This window comes from Pimephales promelas, chromosome 21, assembly GCF_988280905.1.
Source record: "Pimephales promelas chromosome 21, fPimPro1.hap1.1, whole genome shotgun sequence".
Taxonomy (NCBI): domain Eukaryota; kingdom Metazoa; phylum Chordata; class Actinopteri; order Cypriniformes; family Leuciscidae; genus Pimephales; species Pimephales promelas.
This window is the reverse complement of record NC_142789.1, coordinates 7,705,828-7,728,748: the sequence shown is the minus strand read 5'-3', so window position 1 is coordinate 7,728,748 and position 22,921 is coordinate 7,705,828. Positions and strand designations below refer to the sequence as shown.

The window sequence follows — 22,921 nt, the reverse complement described above, 5'->3', positions numbered from 1 at the left end:
TTTTAAAAGCATGTGAAAATCCAACATTTCTGGCTCAGAATTGCCTTTTCTGTGGTGGAAAATTGTACAACGCTCCCATATTAGACACCAGCTCATGGACCCTATTGGTGGAAAAAGGAACTAGATTAGCTGTGAAATTCATGAAGCTCTACATCGCTGCAGGATCGGCATGAGGACGCTGAAAATAGATGTGGTATAATGAGAACCACAATGGGCTTCAACTAATTGAACAGAATCACACCATTCTTTCCCTCTGCACAGCGAAAATGGGTGAAACTCTGAATAATGAGACTCGCGCTGGCTCTCTCATTGACAAGGACAAAGCCAATCTGCTGAGAATCAGGGGTCGAAGGTCAGGGGAAACCTTGGTCCCGCGTTCCCTTGAGAGACTCTGGTCTTTGTGCTTTATCTAGCATTGTCAAGCAGCCTGAGGACTACGAGTCTTGCTTGCTGTCCGAGCAGAGCACGCAACAATAAATCAGCTTCATAAAGGGTCACAAGCGCCCTGCCGCTGATGGCTGGAACACGTATTCTGATTATCAGCAACACCGCAAACACATACATCACGCTTCATCCAATGCTGTAGCAACTAACTAAGCAGATCTTTGTAGGACTTCCTCTAAGAGTGGCTGCAAAAAACATACATTGTTTGTAGTATTCTACAGCCTGTCAGCATCTTTAAAGTCAGATGAACATGTCCAGACATGTTAAATTCCCTTTACAACTACTTAACAGGCAATTGATAATTATTTTTAAAATAGTATCCATGCTTTATAAATATTACGCTTTTGCAACCGCATATTAATTGAGAGAAAATATTAAATATTTGTCACTCCAGAATTTTTTTTTAGTTAACTATTCAATGTAAAATGGTACTTATTCCAATTTGTTTAAGTGGCAAATCACATTTCATTTTGTCAGATTGTTTTTGTAAATGTGCGGCCTTGGCTGACCACTAAATTGCACTGATCACATTGATCAAGCTCTGCAAATTTATTTTTTTCTATTCCTAGTCTGCTTTTAAATTTACTCTATGGTTAGGATGCCATTAAACAAACTCCATTTAAACACCATGGAGAGAGAAAAAAAATCAATGTTTGTAAAATTCACATTACTGCTAGATTATTTTATAGTGTTTGACTATTAAAAGCAGACATGGATGTTTCCTCTACAATTGTTTCAGGCCACTTCTCTAATTGCCTTTCAAATCTGATTGCGGCACGGACCTGTGTTTGAACCGTCTGTGTGTCTTTGAATCTGTTTTCAACTAAAACCTAAAGGCTTTCCAATAAACAGAGCTTCCATCACCGTTCACCCCGGCAGGAAGGTATCACCAGGTCTGTGTATATAACCATAAAGGATATAATAAAGTCAACCCTCCACAAACATCTCTACTTGTCCTTCCATTTTCAGGAAGATGATATTTTCTTCATCCAGAGATTAGAGGGCAAACAAACAGCCAGACAGATGTGAATGCCACCTGCTGGTCTTTCCATCATGCAGACTCTCTCAGGCCTACTTCCTCCCCAATCTGAGGCTCTCTTCTCTCTTAGTTCGAAAATAACAGCACGTTTAAACTGCAGATGCGTCGATTTTGTAGTGTCAGTGAGGGTCATCAGCTACCTCTTTAAAAGGTTGAGGTCAGGAAAAAAACTATAGATTTTATATTTGCATTATTTGATATTGCCGTTTTTTTTTTTTATATGCATCCCGAGGGGTGGCAGTCTCAACCCTGTAGCTTGAAAGCACCCTGCTGAGTATCATTTGAGGATAATGTTGTGCTTTAATGCCACGTTTAAAAAGCTGCATCGTATCAAAACGATTCCTTAGAAGAGCAGCATTTCCGAACCTCTCTGCAGGCCGCATAGACTGGGTCTGCCGAGACTGAACCGATCTAAGCAGAAATCAATGGGCTGCAATCTGTTGAATAAGACTGAAGAAACAAAGGAAGCTCTATGGTTTTTTTTCTTTTTTGCACAGGAGGATTCTGTCAATTACTCTTTAAACTGGGAGACAGTCTTGCACTGCACAGAAATATTCTCTTTCTTGTTCTTTCACCTGACACATGCATTCAGCAGTCTATCACACACACACACACACACACACATGCCATATACAATCTTAAGCCATGAAAAGGTCAGTAGATACTGAACACACCATTATAATGAAGGTGACGGGTCCAATGAAACTCCAGATAAAGTGATTGTCCATCCTGAGCCAGCATCTGCAATGAAGACATGTTCACAGTAAAGGAATGCAACAAAAGCAAGCAGTTTACAAAAACAAAAACATGTCCAAGTAATCCTGTTATTTAAGACAAAACCTAGATTTTAAACATGTTGTTTTTAACAAAAGAAACTTGCTAACGCAAAACTCATAACCAGTGGATTGTTGTGGGTCAAACCCAAGATGTTGCCATGTGGTTGCTAGGGTGTTCTTGGTGGTTGCTTATTGGGTCAGGTCAAAAGAGCCCATCCTTTCTAGATGCAACTCATCATTTTGCATTATGTAAATGTATTATTGGTTTATTTTTTATTTTATTTATTTTTTCTTCTGTCTTATCATTCACCAGGTAAAGACATGGAAGGCTGATCAACTATTGAGCAAAATTATCTTTTGAGAGAATTGACAATAGAGAAAAATTACTATAGAAGAAGACTGTTTAGCCAGTTATAATGCCCATGTATTGGCGGCTTTGGCCCGCTATATCGAGCAAAACACACTTACATGGGTGGACTTTCAATACCAATGCCATAGATAATATAAATATAATAGTTTATGGCAAGTGACGTTACATATCTGACACACTATAGCCTAAGTGGTTTTCTGAGCCAGCTGACCAATTAGATCAGACTGGACTAGAAAAGTGGGTATATATATATATATATATATATATATATATATATAGAGAGAGAGAGAGAGAGAGAGAGAGAGAGAGTTCAGATGCAAAAGCCTCTAAGTGCCATTTGAAATTTTCTTCTAGAATGATCATTTTTATCAAGCTTGTATATTTAAGTTCAGTGATTTCACTTAAATGGCAATAATAATTACCTATTAATTGTTATTTAAGTGAAATTACTGAACTTAAATATACAAGTTTGATAAAAATCATCATTAAAGAAGAACATTTCAATCTTTGCATCTGAACTCTTCATATATATATATATATATATATATATATATATATAGTCACAAAACTGATAGAGCATTGGGACCTGGAATCTGTGACGCATGACATCAAACTTAATAAGCATAATGGCATCATAATGAGAAATTCTGACACATCTTGGAATGTATAAACGCATGACATCAAGCAGTTTTCGCATTCATGTTCTTGCATAGAGAATATTTCGGGCCTTACGGTTAGGACTTCAAAACCTCACCTTTATTATCATATTAGAGATGCTTGCCTTTGAAAACAGTGGGAATAAACATGCACACTGAGGATAATATATGTTACTGAGACAGGCTTGTGTGGGTTACGTTACAATGTTGTAAATGGGTTGATTCTGCATTAGTTTATTAAACGTTGCTCAAAGACCGTAATTTCCTGTAATGGATCCAGTTTCTCTAGAGTGCGACTTCCAGCAGGAAACACTGATCATATAAATTGTCGATGTTACAGCGCTCTAAGAAACCAAAGACACGTCTGAGACAAATGCAATGCTGCAAGCATCACTTCCATACCAATATAAACTAACCTAAAGCAAACCACTGCGCTCAGAATTATAAGACAGTGACGTGGCAGCCAGGGCCAGCACACTTCCACCTGTTTATGTGTTATAAGCAGCAACCCAAGAGCCCATGCAGGGCTGAAGCACTGCCATTAATCTGCGTAAAAGCCTCTTTCTCATGCGGCCCTCGTCTCCGTTAGAGAGCATTTACAAACAACAGGTCACCAGAGACTCTTTGAACAAAAGACACTAACGCATGCAGCCTTGCCTGGAAACCGCATTTTGTAGTGTAAGGCATCCTCTGAAGACTTTTGTGTGTGTGTGTGTGTGTGTGTGGTACCTATGGCACCGTTAGATTGTGGTACACTCCCGCAGACAGCATTGCATTTAAAGAAAAAAATCAAAGAAAATGTTCACTTACACTTTCTTGGTCCCGTAGCTCCTATAGTCTACAGCAGCCGACACGCCCACAACCACAGCGGGGAGGAGGTATCCCGCCATGTAGAAATACTTCCTGCGTGAATATTCGCTCTCAAAGACCTCCACCAGCATCAGATAGAGCTGAACCCCCTCCAAACACATCCAGGCGAAAGACGCCAGAAAGAAGTAGTGCAGTATTCCTGCAATTATGGAGCAGGCCATCTGTGGGACAAACACAAGGGTCAAAGACAAATAAACTAGAAAATCTAGTCTGAAATGCATTTTTGTTCAAATTTTAGAACATTTTTATGAAATGTTTTGATGCAATGGCTTTCTGTTTTGTACTGTTAAATTACATTTTGACATGTACATTTTAAAGTTTAAGCCCCACAACGGGTTTATAAAAATGATCTCAATTCACACATTTAAAATATAATCATTGTACAGTATATGTGAAATGCATTTTTTTCTTTTACTAAATTCCAGACAAAAACTGTCAATGTATATTTATAACACTTTCAATGACAGTTTTGATTTAGTGGCTCTAAAAATATCACATAATGTAACCAGCAAGTACACAGCCAAAAGTATGTGGACCACCGTCTAATGAATGGCTTTGGCTGAGCCCCTTAATACCAATGAAGACAAATCTTAAATCTATGGCATAAAATGACAGTCTTGTGTGCTTCTGAATTGTGTGCTTCCAACTTTTTGGCAAAAGTTTGGGATCTTTTCTGTTCCAGGATGATAATGCTCCTTGCAAATAAATTGACGAGAAATGGTTTACTTGTGTGGAAGAATTTGACTGTCTTAAACAAAGCCCAGACCTGAACCCTACTGAACACATTATCCCCTGGTTTCACAAAGAAGGCTTAAGCCTAGTCCTAGACCGCAATGCATGTTTGAGCTGTTTTAACCAAACACAACTTCCACTGGCATATCTAAAAATATGTCTGTGCCATTGTTTTGTCATAAGATGCACACTAGTAATGTGTTTGTTTATCCTAGGGCATGTTTGTAAAAGCTACTTAAATGTCCTAATTAAACTAAGGCCTAATCCTGGCTTATTCTAAGCCCTGCGTGTGAAACCAGGCCAATGTATAGTAATAGTATAGCTTTTATGTTTAAATGGGGGAAAATCCCCCCAGATGTTATGTTCAAAAAAATGTGTAAAGCCCAAATGAAAAGGGAGGACCTTGTTAGTAGTATTCAAAAATATGAATGAAACTATTAATGATATATATATATATATATATATATATATATATATATATATATATATATATATATAAACAACCTTGACATTTTTTTGTGTAAATAAATAAACAAATTCTGGACAAAAAGTGTCAGGTTACTGACTCACAAACATCCAGTAAGCCGGAAAAACTATAATTGTGTCAAAATGCAGCTACAATTCTATGGAACTTCAAAAAAATGTTTTGGATGTTGTGGACACGACTCAAGACATTTCCATGAGACTAGCTGAAAACATCACATCCATTCAAGGTAAGGTTACCCTGGGCTCCGTCATGTCGATTCCGATCAGGAAGATGAGCTCAGCAATGAAAAGGTTGATGCATAGGTTCTTGTGGATTGTGTTCCTGTCGCTCTGTAGCCCACGGAAGAAACAGAAGGTGAAGATGCTCATAGCCAGACAGATGAGGGATACCACGATACCCACACGACTAATGACGCTCAACAACAGCTCCTGCACTGCATCTGTACCCTAAGTAACAAACAAACAGAGATGGAGTGAGAAAATTTAGATGCAGATCACCTCTAAGGGCATCTAATGAAAACAATTTTCAGTTATACTTTATTTTGAGGTGACGTAGTTACATTGTACTAACTCAGATGAGTAGTATTATCTGACATAAAGTACTATTAACTACATATCCTTACTAGAGAGTTACGGTTAGGGTTTATCTTGGGGTTAATTACTTGTAATTATGCATAATGTACTGTTATTACTATAGTAAGTACGTGTAGTAATGTGTAATTATGCCACCTTAAAATAAAGTGTTACAGAATTTTTCTTTCTCTTTTGAAATAAAGAGGCTTTGATGTCTAGAAGATATACAAAATATAATGTACGTAACAACCAAAAAATAAACAAGTAAAAAAAAAAAAATAAATCAAGTGATAATACAGCGAGACACATTGGCAATTACATTACATTTGGTTTTCATGATGAGACAACTTTATATGGTTTTGATTTTGCGATTCCATTTGGCAACACTAGTGGAACAAAAATGTCAGTTTTAAACCTTTAACAGTTTAAAACTAATTCTAACTGTTTTTGTTTGAAAAAACATGTAGTAATACTAAAAGTGAACTAAAAACTTTTAAATAGGGCGGTTTTCAGCTGTCTGCAACCCAGCAAGTTATCCGTTCGTATAGCGTTTGGCTTAGAGAAGCAAATGAGTGTTGGCGGTGTCTATTATAACAGCTGGGTTTCACAGTAACGCACGGACAAAAGCTTAAATATTTATGAAGATCACATCTTACCAGCAGCTCTCGATGAGCCATGAGCACCGCAAAGTTGGTGAGATGACTACAGGAGCAGGTGGTGTGACTTTTATTGGCGTGGATGAGTTTGCAACCCTGAGTGGACCAGTATCCCATCATGGTTCTCTCGGAGTAGTTCCAGAAAGAGCAGTTGGAGTTATAGTAATGCTGCATCTGTAATCGACAGGAGGAGACAGAAACATTCCTCATGAGTTAGCAGATGATAATAAATTGATATTTAGTAGATGTCCCTCTGATAATGGCACCCGCCCATAAACATATGAGAAACAGCATTGTAATTCACTCTGACTGTTGGCGTTCATTCTTTCGCAAATGATACGGTGGCCATATCAAACACTCTTTTGAATGCGCAGTGTGTGTTCTCACATAAACGACTAAAGAATCTAATAAGGTTAAATGACTGCGAAATCTAGCATGGGACCATTGATTATATGAGGTGCTAACAGGGGGCAGAATGGTTTGAAGGCATGTCTGTGGAAATCACACAATTACTTTGATAGAGAGCAAAAATCAAGCCGGGTCTCCTCTGGGAGTGTTCCTGACACTTTAAAAGAGAGCGAGATGATAATTGGTCCTCTGGTAATTTCATCCTGCATTGTATAGCTAATCTGGGAGTTAATTTTCCACTCCAAAAAAAGGAAATTGCATCATTTACATCCTAATGTCGACAAACGAATTAGTTTTCATTAAGAATTTGGTCTAGGCTGGTAATAATCATTGGTTCAGACTTTGTTAATTTCATGTTCGATGGCTTAAATAAACCCCTCTGTGACCTTGTAGGGTGTTTGAATTGAGACTGCTTTTATTTTATTTTATTCGCTGTCTTGCTTTGCTTTCCTGCTGCTTTTACGACCCCTTTGTTTGTTTATTGCTTGCACTCACATCGATGTGCTCCAGGGTGAAAATCACAGGCTCCGATATAAATACACGACTGGATTCTTTGTTTATGGAGGCGGCAATGACGTCGGAATTCACAGCCACTGAGAGGTTGCGTCCGTTAGCCTCGTGGCCGAGCTTCATTGTTGCATTCTCCGTGCTTAGAAACTGCCCCAGGTTCTTATAAAGGGCAAAAACCAACTTGGCAACACCTGCAATGAGAAAACGGCACACCTTACTTCTCGTTACAGTCTATTATGTCAGTCAGCCTCACAAAAACTGTCAAGAAGAAATCTGGGTTTTACTTCAGCCCTAAATTAATGTTTTGCATAATTAAGCTTATTGAGAGTAGGATTTTGCATTGTGAGATTATTCTTATGACATTTAAAATATCAGTTCTCAGTTGCCTATTGTAAATAATAAAAAAAAAGAAAAGTAAATTTCAATTTTAATGATCTTAAATTTGATTTTGTGGTGAATTTTGCATTCACCCAAGTAAACCAGGAAACATAATAGTCCCATAAAGGTATAAACCCCACAAAAGTTTCTAACCTCAGTAAAAACAAAAACAAAAAAACAGTAGACCCAGTTATGTTTTTCGAAAACAACATATGTTGAGCAGTATGTTCACATCAATGTTCAGATCTTTCTCTGACCATGAGAACATTTCTATCTCCATAGTGACAGGAGCAATTGGACCTAATATGTTCTTATTCTCCCTGGACTAACGCAGTTCAATGACCGTATATGTGTGCGTAGGCTGGAACGTACCATTACGACTGTTGAGTTTCACAGTATTGGAAGACAATTGGATAGAAATACCACCCCTGCCGCTCTGGGGAAACCTGAAATCTTGAACCTGCCCATCTGTGCTCAGCACGTAAACATCCAGAACTGCAGAGAGAAATGTTTCAAAATGTTAGTTCACGAAGTGGAAACAGAGAAAAAAATAAGGGGGGGGGGGGGGGGTGGTTTATTTGCATGGACTATCTCAGTTGTTCGATTCACTAATGGAATTATGCAAATTAGTTAGCAATGAAAGCGCACCCACAAAATCTGTGCTGAACGCAATTTGCATAACGTTACTCTGAATTTTAAGTGCAGACTACCGCAATATGACTTACTTTACTTGCATTTTATTATTATTTTTTTTTTAAAGTTTCAAAGCTTGTCAACACCACATCTTCATGAGTGATCTCATGATCAACAAAAATTCCCGATTATCGTCTGTAAATAACTTTTCTAAATAAGGCACAATATGTAATGCACCTCATTTATATAGGAGGGAGGCATGTTTGTGCTGAATATAATGACTTTGAAATATGGTGTAACGTATATACGAATTCCCCCCATGACCTATTTTCATGTAAGCCTAAATTTAAGTGCTTATTGGTAGGTCCTTGGTCTTTATTATTCCTAGAGGTATATACGAAATAAAAGTGTATACGGGAAAGTGTATAGGTCCTGGAAAGTGTAATTGGTCAAAATGTCTCTATACACCATTTTTAATCATATTTTTGCCTTCACTTCATTTTTAAAAGGTCCTGCGGCGTGGCAAATGAATGAAGTAGAAATATTCCGTGTAGAGTCTCAATTAATATGAGGCCGTAAAAGCTGCATGCATAACAGTAATAAAGGAATTAGGAAAATGCTGTTTAAAATAGTACGAGATGGAGTTTAGCATGCCACACTGCAGGACACGTCAACTTCCCAAAAGTATTTTGTGTCAACTACCCATGTGTTAGTGGATGCTGTTATTAAAATTTCACGGCTGAATCAAACTGATCAGCAGCAAAATAAGCCTTTTATGTTGTCAGTTCTCTTAGTTTTGCACATCTCTCATACTCACTTATATTATTGGCTGGTACTTTCACGATGGCCGGTTCCATTAAATTGTCAGCAAGGACAAAGGCTCCTTCCTCCAGGGTGTCCAGTAACATAGTTGCGGCGTGCGTCTGCTCCGTGGTATTCATATCTCGCCACGATTTCAGAGCCTCCGGTCTGAGGAGGTTGTCGACGGTATCCACGATAGCCTGCAGCCCAATGAGACGCTTGTGTCAGCACTAACCACTGTAATAAGGTCAAATGTCAAAGCCTTGACTTTATCAGCAGCTGTCTGCCTGTGCCCAAATGAAAGCAAACATGCACACTTTGTTTTAGGTCAGTTATCAGGTGACACACATAAAAACAGACTGCAGAAATGTGCCCGACATGCTCTGTCTGTCTCAGGAGTGCAGGGTTGAATGTCAAAGGCTCTTCGAGCTCATAAACGGACACATATGCTGTAAAGAAAGACTGCCAGTCGTGACACCTTATAAATGTGTGTTTTAAGATAAAGACACCATTGTTCTGTGTCATCAGAACTGAAGGCAAAGACCACTATTTTCAAAGAGCATCCATTTGATCATGCTTTGAATATGAAAACACAATAATGTCTCTAGGTCTTGATAATATGACGGACAAATCTGAAATGAAGAAAATAGCCACTTGTTAACACAGTGAGGTGACTTTTTTTTTGCACCATTAGTGACACAAAGCTGAATCACAATCTGTTTGATACAATGAGGCCCTTCGCTAGGCAATTCAGTTTGGTTCAAATAATGACAGAGAAATGACATATTTCATCTAAAAAACTTTTAAAAAAAATAAAAAAACTTCAAGATAATGGCTGTATGCTGGATATACTTAATATTTTCCATAATATATCATATAATATCAATAAAACAGCTTCCCCAAAAGTTTGGTTCTATTATACAGAAGAACTAACAAAACACAGACACAAACACACACACACACACACACACACACACACACACAAAAATTACACCTCACAGACTCACATTCTCACACTGATCAATCAGAGCTAGTGCCCACCAGACTAAAATATCGATTCATACTTGTCGCCTCTTTGATAATTATTGTTCATGCGATTGGTTTTGCCGCCCTGACTCATATGATAATAAAGTGCATTTACAGCTTTTTTTTTTTTGCTCCCGCACACTAATAAAATTAAAAAGATGATATATGCGTTGTCACAGTCCAGGTATTCACAGTTGCTTAATTAAACAGATTTGCCTTTCCAAAACAGAGTCATGCCTTTCATCTGATCTCTACATAATCTTTTCTGTTTGGTAGGTCTAAAATTTTTAGCAGCTCAAGATGGTGTGGAAAAACCAATGTAGCAATCCATTGATTTCAAGCACCACAAATTTACATCTACCCTTTTCAACAAATAAGAGCAAGTTGAGCGCATCAACAACACATGCACCGCCAACCTGCAAATCAAGCACACGGCAACAAATATTAACACTTGACTTTAACACTAAATAAACTGAAAAATAAATAAAAAGACCAACAACAAACACATAAAACTAATGAACTGGGCAGCCACATAATTTCCAGTCCACTGAAATATTCAACCCCCAGGAATGAAGACAGACACTGGCGGAGTGAAATGCTGTGGCAACAGTGAGAATGAAGGGACACAGGACCATGCTGAGAAACAATAGCAGAAAAAGAAGAGAAGAGAGTACAGAAACAAGTGAAGACCATAGTAGCGTAGCACAGATATACCTTCATATACGCCCTGCACGTCCTTTCTCGCTTTTGAAGCTTTTTCATTTGAGAGAGAGGACATACACAAGAACAAAAACAGACCAAAGAAACACAGTTAGAAAGGTTGATGGTATACTAATGGGTTCTCCAATGCACAAAAACTTCAGAAACACAGTATAGCAGTTGGATCTGCTATGATGAAATCATGTAACGAATGAATGTAAGGGTGTACAGAGTGGCATTGCTTTGAGAACATCAATATAGTCTGGTGATTTCAAAACTTGCCAAGTTAAAAAAAGAATCCGCAACTCATTAACCATCTGAAGTATGGAAATGAAACATATGCAAAACAATATGCAGACATAGATTGCCTAAATCAATGTGTGGTTTACACACTGTGTGGATTGATCAGGGTTGGGGAATGAATGTGAAAGCTGAGGTAGAGGTTGCGAGTAAAGGTGATGGTTAGTAATAGAAATTAAAAGGTAGATGAGTCCTATGCAAAACATATGCTAAACAATATGCACATGCATATTGTCTAAATCAAGGTGTGGTTCAACTCAATAAGATCGAGATCGGGGTTGGCATTTGGAGTTGGAAGCTTAGCTAAGAGAAGGGGTTGGGATTGGATAGGGTTGTAGGTTAGGAGTAAAGCTGAGGGTTAGAAATAGTGGTTGGGCTTGAAAAGCTTTGTTAGAGCCAAAGGTTAATATCCAGGTTAGATAACAGAGTTTATGGTCAGGAAAAAAAAAAAAAATGGGCTGGTGATTGTGGATCAAAGTTGAACTAAATCTGAACTAAAAGAAGGGGTTGGGGTTGGATAGAGTTGGAGGTTAGAAGCAAAAAATAAAAAAAAGTTAAAAGTAAAGTTTAGGTTTAGTATTTCAAAGTTTGCATTAGTGTTGGCGTAATGAATAGTGGTTTAGGTTATGATTTAATGCAGGAACTTCAGGATATGGTTAGGGCTTGAGTTCAGAAATAGGGGATATGCAAAATATGTTCCCCTAGTGAGTACAGCCTTTGTTTTAGCTACTTGAGTTGACATATGAAGAGTTCAGATGCAAAAGCCTCTAAATGCCATTTGAAATTTTCTTCTTCAATGATGATTTTTTATCAAACTTGTATATTTAAGTTCAGTAATTTCACTTAAATAACAATTAATAGGTAATTATCATTGCCATTTAAGTGAAATCACTGAACTTAAATATACAAGCTTGATAAAAATTATCATTCTAGAAGAAAATTTTAAATGGCATTTAGAGGCTTTTGCATCTGAACTCTTCATATGCTCTCACCTTCACCCATTTCTTAGATTTTTCTTTGTATTAAGAAAAATATATGGTAAACTTAAAGCTTGAAACTTTTAATGGAGAAGGATGGGTTGTGACTGTAACCAAGGTTCTCTGAGAAGGGCAACGAGACACTGTGTCTTATCAGATGCTATAGGGTATTCCAGTGTCTCAAGCATACGTTTAAACACAACAATTGTATTAGCAGACGACAGTCTATGACGTCACTTCCAGAGCACCCGTGAGTACAAGATGGAGCCTGCAATGTACGTCATCAATTTCTTTGTCTTCAGGAGATGTGCAGGCAAGGCTAAAACATGGCAATGAGATGCAATGTCTCGTTCCCCTTCCCAGATAACCATGGTTACAGTCGCAACCTGTCATTCACTTTCGAAGTGGAACGCTACACTGCATTTAAACAGAGACTATAGGGAACAAATTCGGTGTCTATGCACTACCACAATGAGCATAGCCTAAATGACTCACACTGTGACGCACACTGGGTCACAGAATTGTCATGTCAGTTCTTAAAGATCGGTCAAATACCCTACTTTAAGACCCTCAGAAATGGTTGAGGTTTCTGTCTACGCTAAACCCCGAAGAACAGCATACCAATGGGAGCTGTTAAGCGTCTTAAAGGTAGCCATAAGGAAGCTAAGCAAGGCTGCTTCAACCCTCACCATACTCATCTAGGACCTTCTACAGCCTGTACTAAGACAATTAGCGCAGTCCACAGTTAAAGACAGAAAAAGAAGGGAGGGGAACAGGAAAGGAGGAAACGTGTTTTTTTTTTCTCCTCAGTGATTCGACATTGTCGACTAACTCTTCTTTCAATTACTTCCCTCAGATCTTGCCTTCTCATACCTAGCGTCTAGCCCCCTCTAATCCTTGAAGGAGGAGGAGATTTGGACTTGCACCTAATTTTCCTAAAAGCCCGCCAACCGACATGCCGAAAAAATCTTTGAAGGCGAGATCGGTGCATCAAGGAACATGCTCTTCATATGTCTCTTCCAAGAACTCTCCACCTCAGCGTGAAGATTGGGTAGAAATGGAAGGCTCATTGGAGCAAGACGTTTATGGCCTGAGAAGAATCACTCATTGAGTTATCCATGAGTGACTTACTGCCTTTTGTAACTCCAAACCAGATCTAGTCTAATAGTGAGCCATAACTACATGCCTCTATGGTATTTCTCAGTCAACTCGAACCTGCGATCCCAACAAGCTCACCATGTCACCAACGTCCGATTCACCAACGTCCGGAACCAAGCTAAGGGGTACAGATGCTTGTCCCTTTTCCCTCGAAAAAAAAGAGGCACAAATGGAGCTTCTTCATCTCGGATTTCTCACAATGGGCACATTTACCACCCTCAAGAATTGAATATGCACTCTCCTCACCCAAACAGAAAACCTAAAGGTCATGTGTCATCTGGTGTCAAAAAAAACTAGGACCTAAAATGCTTGCCTGAGTGCATTTCCAAAATAATCCCCTTCACACGTGCTAACACAAACAAACGGACTGTCATGGACTGTCGTCCGCCAGTAAAAATGTCATGTTTAAACACGTGCCTCAGTCACGCTGATGGTGTTCCCCATTGCATCTGATCAGATGCAGTGTAGAGTTCCACTTTGAAAGGGAAACAGAAATGTCTTAAGTTTTATTAAAAATACATGCTAGATAAAAAATGTATGCTACATACATAAATATATACAAATATCACATGAAATATGATTAACTTAAGTTCAAATATACTTGCTTGGTGTGCAAGAACCAATGTTGCATGTTGAGCTGCGATTGGTCATATTTAATGTCCTCTATTTATGTCCACTGATCAATGTTTATATGTGAATAAAATCCTAAATTAAAGATGGTCATCTTATAAAGTGGCCATGTCCCTTCAGAGGACTAGATTCATCTGTAATTTAGTTCAATGGAAGGACAGAAATCTTTGTTTTTATTAACGTATCTTTATTTGTGAACAAAAGTTTTATGGATTTGGAATGGGTTTCTGAATAAATGATTCATTTAACAACTAATATCAAACCCCAACAAGTGATTTCTATTAAATATAAGCTCAGAAGCCTTGCTGAATAGAGCCATGCATCTTTAAAACTCATGTTTGATGAATGTATGCCCAAAGCTGATCACTTGTGATTGAAGTAAATGTTCCATATCGGCCAGTAACCAGAAGGGTTAAGAACATAAAGTGGTCTTACATATGGATTTTAAAAGCAATACAAAGGTTTTATATAAATCCAGTGATCTTTTTTTTTTTTAAACTGATAACTGGCTTCATTCATTTCCTTGTGACCTACTTTCAGAAAGTTGCTGTGGCTGCATTCTAATTAGCATACTTGTAAAATGCACTAAAATATGTACTATTCTGGTGAAGTGAAAATACAAGTGTGCGTTAAGTCGGTGCGTTAATATTAGGACATATTGCCACGTTATATAATTGTGCCGTGAAACCACAGCCTCGTCACGTACCGTTTGTGTTTGCATCTAAATACATTGCCTAAATATTCATTATTTCTTAATCTTTTTATCCCTCTCTCATTTCTACCTTGTCATACATTTTATGCATTTAAAAACTGCTGCGGCAGCTTCAAACACGTCATCTTCTGTTACACAACAAGTTATATTAGTTACAAATTCATGTACGGATGCACACATGTGATTTGAGACACACTAATTCTAATTAGACAAACTATTTCGGATGGCTTGGGAGGGATTCGCTTCGGTCAGTGCATTTATTCTATTTTTGATTCTCTAAAAGCACAATGGGGTGTGACAAAATGAGTTTGATGCTGTTTAACAGTCAAGTGTCCTTAAAGCAAAGTGCCTCTGAAAGAGACCAAGGCATGCTGCCGCTTATTAAAAAAATCATGTTGAAAATGAAATCTTGTTAATACCTTATTGAAGCTGCGGCCGGTGGAGTCTTTCTCGCTGGGTCGCAGTTCCTGTAACTGAGCGTCTAGAATATCCACCAGCTGCTCCATGAGCCTCATGGTAGAGCTAATGTCACCGGCAAAAATGGGTCCTTTGGTATGTTTGGCCAGCTCGTTCGCCAGGTTGGCTGCATTTTCCCCACTCCGGATCTGAGAGATTACACAAATTAACCTCACAGCATGGCTCTGAAAAATATCATTTTGTATCTACGAGACTCTTGACTCCCATTATGACATCACCATGCTGATTCAGCAACAGCCCCCGCGAGTAATAGCAGCTAACACTTTGGAAGAGCATTTGGAAACACTTCCTGCGTTTCAATGGCTATAAGGCATTTCTGCAACTTTAGTTCATTTTATTTATATATTTATTATTATTATAATTTTTTTTGTGGGTGTACTGTAGGAAGTTTGACGTCCCATTGTGCACATCCATTCTATTTACAGGTAGCATCTCACATTAACACAAAAGAACACACTGAAATGTGCACCAGATCAATCTGTAGGATCCCTCTTGGATGTTTGAAAGCTGTGAGTCTTCGTCTTAACAAGTGATAACAGAAAGAATGAGCTCCAAAATATGGCACTGGAGGGTATTTTATTTTTATGATGTTATGCTCTAAAAAATTGCCTCCTCATTCTGCGAGGACAGAAATGTTCTGGAACTACAAACCTTTTGAGCAACTTGATTCACCCAGTGGGAAGTACAGTTGCTCAGATCTGGGCCTTTTGGGTTCCAGGTCCCGGTGGAGAGAACACATAGGTAGGATGCAGTGCCTGTTTAAAAAAAGGACATGCATTTACACTAATAGTCTTTTGTATGCAATTACAATATTGCTCAAGCTCTGAAATAGTATTTGTTTTTTTATCTTTCCAATTTGAAATTATCAATAAGGACCAACTGACTGTATCATTTTGATTATTACGTGGCTACTTACCAATAAATAAATACATGGACATTAACTATTGTTGATTATTATTATCAACATATAATTGTAGTAAACACATTTGTTAACCAGATGCGGTAAAATCACAGTAACGCTTGGCCTCTCAAGGCTTTCTCGCTTTATTTAAATGTGGATGAAGTCGATCCTAAGAGAATAGACACATTTCTCTTTGCCTATCGGCAAAAACGCTTATCAAAATAACTTGTGGGTGACTTATAGCAATTCAAAGAGCCCCGAGCAGAGAACTGCAGTGTGTTACACTTCACCAGGTACATGCACCCACCTCGAGTTCCTTTGGGGCAGGGTCGTTCCACAAGCATGCCCCTCTGCGTCTGCGGCCACAGTATCTCCCTAAGCTCTACGCTCTCACAGAAGCGCTCAGGTGGAGGGAAAGACTCCAGAGACGGTGGTGTGGTGGTTTGGGGAAGTACAGCTGGTGATTTGGGTGTCTTATTAACAGCTCTGGTCCCTGTAGTGGTAACAGTAGTCACTTGACCTCTCGGCTGAGTAGTGGTTGTTGTAGTGGTTGTTGGTTTTAGTAACTTTGGTGTTGTGGATGCTTCTGGGCTGGGTGGTGCTAAAAAGAATAATGAGTAAAATTTGTTTATTTTGGCACAAATTATGATGTTTTGGTTGTTGTGTTTATTATTGCTTGAACATTTGTTGTCTTATCAAACCTGGAGAAAAATACAGCATATTTTTTTTATCCTGATATATAATTCTCACTGTATAACGCTTAATGAAATATAATTAATTATGAAATAAAATATTCAGCTTGCCTACACAACCTTTAAACTCTGATATCTCAAGAGCTTATTTAAAAGCTGAATCACTTAGTTGTTTGAACATACAGTATATTTTCTCTCACCCTCTCTTTCTTTTTTCCTGTCTCTATATTTCATAATCTTGCCACAGTCGAGAAAAAACATGGTACACATATCAGAGTAAACTGGGGAAAGTTTGCAGGCCACATTTAACAAAACGTTATTAAATTTTTTCTGCCTAGAAAGTTACATAATGGTAACCAGAAAGACATTCATATGTGAACTAAAGAGTCCCAGATAACTCAAAATTATTTGCAGTTTGCATTGTTTTTTTTCCTTTAGAAGAACCTTGCATTGGTTCTTTTGCATTGGCATTCTTTTTGAGGTTAGATGTGACCTACTGAGAATTAGTCTCAACTGGCCAGCCAGAGCTCAGGTTCAGATAAAAACTGAGCACAAACAATTGCAATGTCTCTACCTGTAGACCCCCCATCTTTACTGCTTTCATCCATGTGTGCGAGTTTTGACACGGTTGGCATGACTGGCATGCTATCGTTGGGTTTTCACTTCAGATTCTGTCAGTTTGTCATGATGGCTGTAAAACAAGCTTTAGCTCAATCTTCCAGAATTAAACTACGTGATAGAAGCCTGTTAAAGTCAACAGGAAACCAAATTTGCAACCCATTTTACTATATCTGTAGCCATAACTATTTGCCTATTAGGTAACATTATTAATGCTCAGGTTATGTGATCCAAAAAAAGTTGTTCATGCAGAATAATGTGTACTGAGAATATTAAGAAAGAGAACAGACAATTTGCCAACTGATCAGACCAGTCAGACCCACTGATCATTCCAAAAGAAGACATCATTAATACAGCTATGTGCAAGTATTTTTGATCTAATACACACTTCATTTATTATACTTTACTATAATTTGTAGTAAGTACTAAAAAGCCGAGACTGTTCTATAAAGCATTTTAGAATCTTTATAGGTGTCTTTAGATATCAGATAGTACCAACTAGTGGCGGTTCTACTTTGAATTACACCCAGGGCGAGACCCCCTTCGAGCGCCCCCCTGAAAAAAAATACTTTGCATATTATAGGCTACTGTAAAAACTCATAATTAAAGTTGATTTTAGTTGATCATTATGAAAAGCATTAAATAATATAGAATATAGTGACCAAAATGATCACAGAATCTTGTTCAAAAAGCTTAATACACAGTGTCAATTCACCAAGTTAATAACATTAAAGATTTGTTTTAAAGGAGTGTCTTTCATCTTACCTACTAAACTTTAAAAAAGGTTAACACAAAAAAGTTTTATATAAAGATAAACCTCATATTTCAGCATTTAAATCATATCTATAAAAAGAATGAGTCAATAAAGATACATTCCTGACATTTATAATGCACAGCTTATCTTTTATTATTAATAGTAAAATTCGTACCAATTTTCCCATGGCTGTCGTTGCTATAGAACCATCAACGCATTATCATCCTTTAACGTCATATAGAACGCTATATGCAAAAACGGCGCTATACTACACACATGGCACCCGTTATTGTTAACACGCGCTGTGAGGGCTAAGTTTAGGTGTGGGGTAGGGTCTGCGTGTCATATTCACGCTAAAGGATTTATGACGTCTTGGGTTCGCGTGTTATATTAACGATAAAGGGTGCCATGTGTGTAGTATAGCGCCGTTTTTGCATAAAGGATGAGAACGGGCTGATAGTACTTAGATATACTTTGCATGTACCATAATACTGAATGATTAACATATGTACCATGGTGTGCATGGTACTTCAAGGAATATTGGTACATATGTCCAAATAATGTAATGCATAGAAACAGTAGTATCACACTATGCTTGGGGGAAAGCATCTTAGTACAATGGCACTTTTTTGTGAAAGATATATGACACTATTGTCCTTTGTGCTTCAGGTTTAATTTCAGTGTGGATTGTGCTGTGTCCTTCAACACTGAACATGCAAGGAGTAAATGAATACTTAATCAGCTGTCTCATAGCACCTTAGATGTATGTTATTATTTTACAGAACACCTTTGAAATCTGATTTATGGGTAGCGGTATTAATTTTCTCTTTGTTGTGACAAATGCAGTTTCTCTTAAGATAAGTACGTCTGCAGTGCTGTAATGGAAATGTGTCTGACTCCCATTAAGCTCAAAGGAACCTTCAGTTCAATGTCAAAAAAGAAGAAATATTATCTTTGCAACAGAGCGAAGAACAATTTCAAACCAAATATTAAAATTAAGTTGTGCTAATAAGTCCCCACGTACTAGCTCTACTATGGTGGGCAATTTCCAGTAACTTATTTTGTTTTTTACATTGAGCTAGTAATACTTTCTTAAACCTTTCCCTAACCCAAACACCCAAATAAACATTTCTATGTTTATTAAAATGTGTTGGCCGGTCCTGAAAATGTAGGCAAATTCAGAAAACACACACTTACCAGACAAAATTTTCAGCGTGAGAAGAAAAAAAAAATAAAGAGAGAGAGAGAGAGAGAGAGAGAGAGGGAGACTAATAAAGGAAATGGGCTTAATGAAGTTATAATATGCATGTGGGAGGGGCTAAATGAGAATTAACTGGGGGAGGGGTGGGATTTGATTATCTTGGGAGGAGCTAAATGTGGGAGGGCTGGTGACAAGAGTAAATGGGCTAGACACAGATTGAGGTGTGTGGGCAAAGAGAGAAGGTGAAGCTCGCAAGGTGAAAATTGGCATCTAATAGATTTTGTAGCAGTGATATCAAAAGTGATCATTTTTAACTAGGTCTTTAACAAAAATAGAGGCCACAGAACAATCTCTCCAGTTGCAAGTAGAAGTGAGCCTAAAATAAAGCCAAATCCATTAGTGGTCTTCTAAACACAAAACAGGATTTTTGCAGGCGGGAGTAGAGCAGGCTCTGCATACATTTTGCAAACCATCAGCAGTGTAATATCACATGGCAATTATCACAATCAGTGTCAAACTAATTCCATTAATGACGAGCAAAAATGAGATTAAGTGGCAAGCAGGGTAATGTGCGTTTTCCACCCCGATTCAGATGGCAAATATAAATGCTGTCTGTCTCTTTCAAATCAAGATGATTCCCTATTATGATCCCAGTGTGAATATGCTGCTAGTTTTAATCATTTTATCTTTCAACAAATGGCACATATGATGCCATTTAGATTTTTTATGAGATATCACACTAATATGTTATGCGTGCATTCAACATGAAGCAACAATCTATCAAGCCAGCAAACAAGCAACCAATCAAGTATTCTGGCAGGTGTGTGGTATACATTGAACAAATACATAATATTTTATACATTTAAACATTATATTTAATATTTATTGCCAGAAAGTAAAATACACAACAATAATAAAATTAAATAGAATATTCCATTGAAAATTTACAGAAAATTAAACTTATAATATTGTGTTTGATCTCCTGAGATAGCCGACCAACATTTTCAGAAGGTTAAAGTGCTTCTTTCACTGGTCATTCAACAAAATGTTATTTTTGACTTTTCTAACAAATATAGAGAAGCATAGGAGAGCTATCCTTTCACGCACAGCTTAAAAAACCAGCCAGAATAATGCGATCATTACGGTCTGAGCAAAACGAAAGAGTTTAATTTCTAAATTAATAACACTAATTAAGCCAAACAGCGACAAACGAATAAGCGACAGTTAATACTGACCTTCTTCTGTCATTGATGTAGTTACAGATGTGATATTGGAGTATTTCTGCTAGTTGCATCAAGTAAACTAGATATATACTGTACACAAGCAGAACTGGAATTATGGTTTTCTGAATCAAATACATCTAATGGCATAATCTGATCTGTTATAAATCTGATATATTTTTCAGCACACTCTGTAGAGTTTTTCTTTTGTTTTTCTAGTTATTTATTTATTTCAAATTAATCTATTATAAAGGTAATAGTTATTTAAAATTAACCTGTCCCTAAATAGAACATAAAAACAAACAAAAAAATGTTGTTGGCTTTACATTTTGATATTGTCTCTTCCTTTCGAAATAGGCAGTTCTTGAATAAATTGCAAAGTGGACTAGATTTTATTCCAAATTTCAAACGTCAAGACTGTATAAGCCAGGAATGTGATTTTCTCTAAATAGCCAGACAATTAATCTCAGAATCGCTCCATAAAGGAGAGGCCTTATCATGTTGTATACTCTAATGGTCCGTTGTACCAGTGTGTCAAAATCAAGGTAATTTCACAGCTATCAAAGTAAAGTGGAGCAAACATCAACTCTACAGAGCTCAACTCTGACGGCTGTGTGAGTGAGCTGATTATTGAGATGATGAGATAATAACCACATCTAAAATAGAGAAAACACATCAGTATACAAATGATGGCAGATTAGATTCAAGTGGGTATGGGGGGGAAGGTGGGGTATTATTCAACCCGCGCACCGCACAGGAGCTAATGCTAGTGAAATTAGCATGTTTTTGTCCTTCATCAGCACTGATTGTAGAGCTAATTACTTCCTTTACAGGCCGCTAAAAAAGAGAGGCAGAACATACACGGGCATATTCAATCAGCCACATCGCATAAGTGTGAACCACAAGTGGATACATTGTGGTAACAATGTGATAACATTTCCTTAATGAAAGATTTGAACCCTCCAAGGTAACACCCTAGAGAAATGTTCAATGAATTTCATATTTAAGCCCCTAATACTTTGAACCTGAAGTGATATTGAGTTGATATTTCTTACTTAATTGCTTGCTTGTGCAGGGATGAATTTCTTCGTTGGTTTTAATTCAGTGTTAGCAATTGCTTCAGGCTAAAGCAAAGCTGCTAGCACATGCTGGAAATGATTCAGATGGTATACTGATCCCCAAAATAAGTCTTATATATTAAGTAGTGCAGATAGTAATATGATTACAAATGTCATAACAGCCTTCCAATAGGTGTTTTGGCTCTGTTCCAAAGCCTTTCTGTATACGGTCTATATAGACACATTTTAAAGCAGTGTCTTAACTGAAATTGAAGCTCATAAGTGAACGATCTGCGAGGGAAAAAAAAAATAGCATTCCTCATGTGAGGCGCATGTAAGACTCAATTTACAATTCATTTCTATATAGTTTGTAGTTAATGTTCTAATGCAATAATGCACAAAAATAAACATCACTTACAAATATTGGGTAAATTAAATTGATATAACTTTTTAATATAACTTTTTTTCTCAAAAATCAATTAAATATACAATGAACAGTCATTATCCGTTAGGTTTATGGACATTTTATTTAACCCTAAAACACAACACAGCACAATGCAATACATATCTCAAAATACGGGTAAATCAAAAACGAAATCAAAACACAAGAAAATCGCTTCATTTAACACAGTACTTTGGGCAATATTTTTTATGGACTTAGGCTTAGGGAACTAAGCTTAATTTGGTTCTCATCCTAACTTTAGGGGAGATTTTTTTTTCTTTAGCCATTGAAAACTATACTTCTTTCTCTGTTGCATGAACATGTGGTGTACATCAGGGTTCCGTTTTAGGCCCTGTCTTGTTTTCCCTCTATCTTCTTCCTTTGGCCAAGATATTTCATAAGCATGAGCTTTTATATATATTTTTTTATGCAAATGTTATACAGATTTATCTTCCAAAGAAACCAGATGAAATATCTCTTCAGTCACAGTTGGATTGTTTGGGTGAAGTTTTATTATATTAAATTATTTTTTTCAATCAAATGACTTTATGATGTTTTTTTGCTGGCATGAATGTGCAAACATCTTCTCAAAATGTCTTATTCCTGTGACCAACTTTGTTGGTACTCATGCACGGAATCTATCCATCTTTTTTGACACGGCTCTTACATTTAAAATATAAATAAACAATTAGTTCAGGCTGATTGTTAAAATAAAATATTCTAT

At 37.3% G+C, this 22,921-nt stretch overlaps 1 protein-coding gene across 33 annotated transcripts in view; it reads right to left on the bottom strand.

Annotated features, from left to right (window-relative positions):
* adgrl2a (adhesion G protein-coupled receptor L2a) overlaps positions 1–22,921 on the bottom strand; it is a 113,832-nt gene that overhangs the window by 17,659 nt on the left and 73,252 nt on the right. For 25 of the 33 annotated variants that reach the window (XR_016148647.1, XR_005618633.2, XR_005618634.2 and 22 more), the window contains 11 exons: positions 16,520–16,813; positions 15,963–16,066; positions 15,254–15,439; positions 11,073–11,111; positions 9,349–9,532; positions 8,271–8,393; positions 7,506–7,711; positions 6,603–6,776; positions 5,611–5,820; positions 4,096–4,316; positions 2,158–2,224 (listed from right to left, as the gene is read on the bottom strand). Coding sequence is in view for 29 of the 33 variants with exons in the window: in XM_039653566.2 (XP_039509500.2) it covers positions 2,158–2,224; positions 4,096–4,316; positions 5,611–5,820; positions 6,603–6,776; positions 7,506–7,711; positions 8,271–8,393; positions 9,349–9,532; positions 11,073–11,111; positions 15,254–15,439; positions 15,963–16,066; positions 16,520–16,813 (1,808 nt within the window). In the remaining 4 variants the exon portion in view is untranslated. The remainder of the gene's footprint in view (positions 1–2,157; positions 2,225–4,095; positions 4,317–5,610; positions 5,821–6,602; positions 6,777–7,505; positions 7,712–8,270; positions 8,394–9,348; positions 9,533–11,072; positions 11,112–15,253; positions 15,440–15,962; positions 16,067–16,519; positions 16,814–22,921) is intronic. The other 8 variants (XM_089125262.1, XM_089125269.1, XM_089125270.1 and 5 more) reach the window with 1 other exon arrangement.